This window comes from Mustela nigripes, chromosome 1, assembly GCF_022355385.1.
Source record: "Mustela nigripes isolate SB6536 chromosome 1, MUSNIG.SB6536, whole genome shotgun sequence".
Taxonomy (NCBI): domain Eukaryota; kingdom Metazoa; phylum Chordata; class Mammalia; order Carnivora; family Mustelidae; genus Mustela; species Mustela nigripes.
The window spans coordinates 45840712-45845339 of NC_081557.1; the positions used below are offsets into that span (position 1 = coordinate 45840712).

A 4628-nucleotide genomic window follows, 5' to 3' on the forward strand; every position below is an offset into this window, starting at 1 on the left:
GAGCCGAAGGCAGCGGCTTAACCCACTGAGCCACCCAGGCGCCCTGTTCCATTTAGTTTTAGTTTTAATATTTGTACATTGATGATGACCCTCAACAGAGTATTCATCGGGGCAGTTTTTGGTGCTATGAAAAGAGTTAGGTCTCGGGCGCCTGGGTGGCTCAGTGGTTGAGCCGCTGCCTTCGGCTCAGGTCATGATCTCAGGGTCCTGGGATCGAGTCCCGCATTGGGCTCTCTGCTCGGCAGGGAGCCTGCTTCCTCCTCTCTCTGCCTCTCTGCCTACTTGTGATTTTTCTCTGTCAAATAAATAAATAAAATATTTAAAAATAAAACAATAAAAAAGAAAAGAGTTAGATCTCCTACATAGGAGGAGGCATTAAAATTTAAGCAAGGGCATATCAGTATTCTTAACTCATAACTCAGGAAAAGAAACTCATATATATTTTATTTAGGGAAATGGAAAAGAATCTTGGGGAAACACATGGGATTCATAGTAGTTTCTTTTTTTTTTTTTTTTTTAAAGATTTTATTTATTTATTTGACAGACAGAGATCACAAGCAGGTAGAGAGGCAGGCAGGCAGAGAGAGAGAGAGAAGAGGAAGCAGGCTCCCCGCTGAGCAGAGAGCCCGATGTGGGACTCGATCCCAGGACCCTGAGATCATGACCTGAGCCGAAGGCAGAGGCTTAACCCTCTAAGCCACCCAGACGCCCCTTCATAGTAGTTTCTTAATGTTAGTGATCTTTGGCTTGATTAGGGACCTTCTCTTGGGTACCCGGGGTATTTTTAACCCCTGGATCCAGCACTGACCTTCTTAAGACCCAGGAGCTTGCTGATAACATGGCGGATCTCCTTGGTCTTAATACTATATATGATTGGATTTAGCATGGGAGGCACAAAGAGATAGACATTGGCCATAAGAAGGTGGACAGCAAGAGGGGCATGCTTCCCAAAGCGGTGCACCAAAGACAGCCCTACCATGGGCACAAAGAATATCAGCACAGCACAGAGGTGTGAGGTACATGTTTGGAAAGCTCGGAACTGCTCCTCATGGGAGGCCAATTTTGCCACAGTGTGCAGGATGACTCCATAGGACAGGGCGATGAGCACCAGGTCCAGCATCATAGTGAATGCCACTACCGTCAGTCCATACAGGTTGTTGAAGGTGGTATCTGTGCAGGCCAAGTGTATCACTTCTTGATGTAGGCAGAAAGAATGGGAGAGGACTCGAGGCCCACAGTAGGGAAAAGTCTTCAGGAGGACGACAAGAGGAATTAGGGCCACAGGTCCCCGGAATATGACAGCCATACCTGTCCTAATCACTCGCTGGCTAGTGATAATGACTGAGTACCTAAGGGGGTGACAGATGGCCAAACAGCGGTCAAAGGACATGATGAGGAGCACTGAGGACTCCATGAAGGAAAATGAGTGGATACAGAACATCTGAATTTGGCAAGCTGCAAGGTAGATACCATGAGATTTGAACCAAAAAATTCCCACAGTAGTGGGCAAGGTCGACACTGAGAGTCCCAGGTCAGTGAGGGCCAAAAAAGAGAGTAGATAGTACATGGGTGTGTGCAGACGAGGGTTGGTCTTAATAATTATCAAAATGAAACAATTGCCTGAGATGGCCACAAGGTACATAAGGAAAAAGGGGATGAAAATCCAGTGTTCGATGGCTTCCAATCCTGGAAAACCAGTGAGGTAGAACATGGGGCTAACCTGAGTAATATTGGACAAAATCATGAATTGAGGTCTAAGAGGATATTGGGCTGGCATTCCTCAGAGATGGAGCTGAAAATAAATGGATATTTCTAGTTATTAATTTTTCAGTCTTCCTAATAGTCACACCATCATAAGCAGAATCATGATTATCATTATCTTTGGTATCATGTAATTTAGTATTATCAATTCTACCACCCTGCTAGTTATCCTAAACTGTATTATAGCACCACATTCACCAGATTTTCTCCAGTATTTCCCCTTTTTTTCTTGAAGATAGAAGCATTTTTTATTTAAATTCAAGTAGCAAAAATATAGTACATCATTCATTTTTGATATAATGTTCAATGATTCATCACATCATTGATGTGGGGGCTCATCTCCTCATGTGCCCTCCTTGATGCCCATCACCTGGTTACCCCATCCCCCTGCCCACCTCCCTTTCTGCAGCTATCAGTTTTTTTCCTGTATTTTTGTAATTTCTGTTCCTTCCCAATCTCTATTGCTGGCTTCTATAATTGTTTATCCTTAAACAATTGTTAAGCCATTCCCATTCTGGGCAATTTTTTGGCCAGAATACTTTATTATTTATCTTGGCAATATCATTGTTCTCATGAGTTTATTTACCATCTATACATTGAAAATATCAAATATATAACCCCATATATATTTTTTTAATTATAGGCTCATCTATCTAGCAGTATCCTGAGCATCTGTATCTAGTTGTTTCAAAAGCATGTCGAAAATTCAGTTTAGAATCACTTCCCCCAATAAGGTTTTCATTTATCTTGTTCTCATTAACTCAGTATAGGAAAAGTATCAACTTCAAAATAAGTTGAGGAAAAGATATGTGTTTGAGAGATATTAGTAAATAGCCTGGACAAAATCTAAAATATGAGGGTAGAGGGAAGTTTCTAGTATTAAGTCCTGGGAAAATCTGAAATTTAGAGGTCAAGAAGAAAGTTTCCACTAAAATAGCTTGAGGGGGAAAAACTCCCAGTTGAATAGAGAAACAAAACAAAACAAAACAGGAAAGTATGGTTTTGTGTGTCAGTTTCATAAGGGATAAACCAATTATATATAATGCTCCTAAGGAGTCAAGGTACTAAAGGACTGAGAAGTGACCAGAAGATTTAGCAATGAGGAAGTCCTAGCTGATGGTGAGATAGTAGTTCAATGGAGTGGTTGGGAATAAAATCTGATTCTACTGTGTTCAGATGTAGGATTCCAAGCAGTTATGAGGCCCATTGGATATTCATAACTTCAGAGTGGATCCAATCAGCACTCTGGTGTGTTTTTAATCACTACACTTATTTGCTCAAGGGCAGAAGAGAAGTATGTGGAAAGTGGCATTTACCCCAACTGAAGTTGGGGTAGGCTAGCAGGACTAAAGTTAAGGGCGTATGTGGAGGGGTAATTATGATGATGTACTATGGAAACTCCACTGAGTAAAAAGAAAAGCAAAAGCATGAAGGAGTAAGAGACGGGTAAAAGGAACCAGGGTTCTAGAGTATGGGATGGGCTCAAGTTGCCAATTTATGGTAAAGGACACAATCTCTATCGAGAGGAGGTCAAGGGGCTGAGAGTGCAGCCACTGATTGGATCAAAGGAGGGAATATGGGAACCATAAAAATTTTGTCTGGATCAGTAGTGGAAAGAGCAAAGGGAGTCAATGCTAAAACCTTCAGTGAATAAAATCTGACTGGAAAGGTGGCAGAGAGGCAACAAGGAGGGGGTGGCAGCAGTGATAATGCATGTGGCCATGCACTGGAAAGAATGAGGCAGGAGGTGGTGAAAAGGAAGGAGGTTCAGGAAGACCAGTGCCAGCCCTTCATCATTTTTACAAGACAGTGAAAGAACTATCCCCTTGTACTCTATTTCTTCACCCATAAGTTCAGTACTCAAGCAACCACCCAATGACTTTTTTTTTTTTTAATTTAGCTAAAGCAATGCTTTCTCTCTCTTTTTTAAAAAAGATTTTATTTATTTATTTGACAGACAGAGATCACAAGTAGGCAGAGAGGCAGGCAGAGAGAGGGGGAAGCAGGCTTTCCACGGAGCAGAGAGCCCGATGCGGGGCTCGATCCCAGGACTGTGAGATCATGACCTGAGCTGAAGGCAGAGGCTTAACCACTGAGCCACCCAGGCGCCCCTCTATTATTTTTTTTTAAGACTTACATTTATTTATTTGAGAGAAAGGGTGAGGTGGGGAGGGGCAGAAGGAGAGGGAGGGAGAAATTTTAGCAGACTCCTTGCTGAACCCAATGCAGGGCTCAATCTCATGACCCTGAGATCATGGCCTGATCCAAAACCAAGAGTCAGAAGCAACTATGCCACCCAGGTGCCCCAGCAATGACCTAGAGGTCATTAGTGATCTCTAGGCTTGGAATTCAATGGAGAATGTTAAGTCAACATCCGATCTCCATAACAATGCCTTCCTTTTAAAGTTCTCTCTTGAAATTCTTAATGCAACTATCGGCTGATTCTCTTCTAATTTTTATGACAGCTCTTATTCAGTGCTTCTATCCGTTGCTCAAATATTCATGTGCTCATGTTACCCAGTCTTCTGATGTTGAACACTTTCTTATTCATAACACGATCTATTATTTTACTTGTATACTGACATCCCCTACATATTTACCTCTAGCCCAGACAACTCTGCTATGCATCAGGCCTACTCTTCCACCTTCCTGTTAGTCTCTTCAAATGGATGCCAATTAAACCTAACACATCTAATTCTGAGCCCATCACCGACCCTCTACATATCTGATTTCCCTCCTATTTATACATTTTTGACAGTATCATTTACCAATCACTTTCTAGTCATCCAAGACAACATATTGGAATGTACACTTTACTTGACCCTTTCCTTCTTCCCAGACCTATTTTGTAACTGAGTTAAGTATTT

The 4628-nt window shown here is 42.0% G+C and overlaps 1 protein-coding gene across 1 annotated transcript; it reads right to left on the minus strand.

Moving 5' to 3' along the window:
- Positions 1–557: 557 nt before the first annotated feature.
- On the minus strand, positions 558–1777 carry LOC132011455 (olfactory receptor 51M1-like). The gene has a single exon (XM_059390063.1). The coding sequence runs from the start codon at positions 1775–1777 to the stop codon at positions 785–787; it is 993 nt and encodes a 330-aa protein (XP_059246046.1). The 3' UTR covers positions 558–784.
- Between the last annotated feature and the right edge of the window lie 2851 nt (positions 1778–4628).

Coding starts and splice junctions, on each gene's coding strand:
- LOC132011455 (XM_059390063.1), bottom strand. CDS start 1,777: ATGCCAGCCCAATATCCTCTTAGACCTCAATTCATGATTTTGTCCAAT.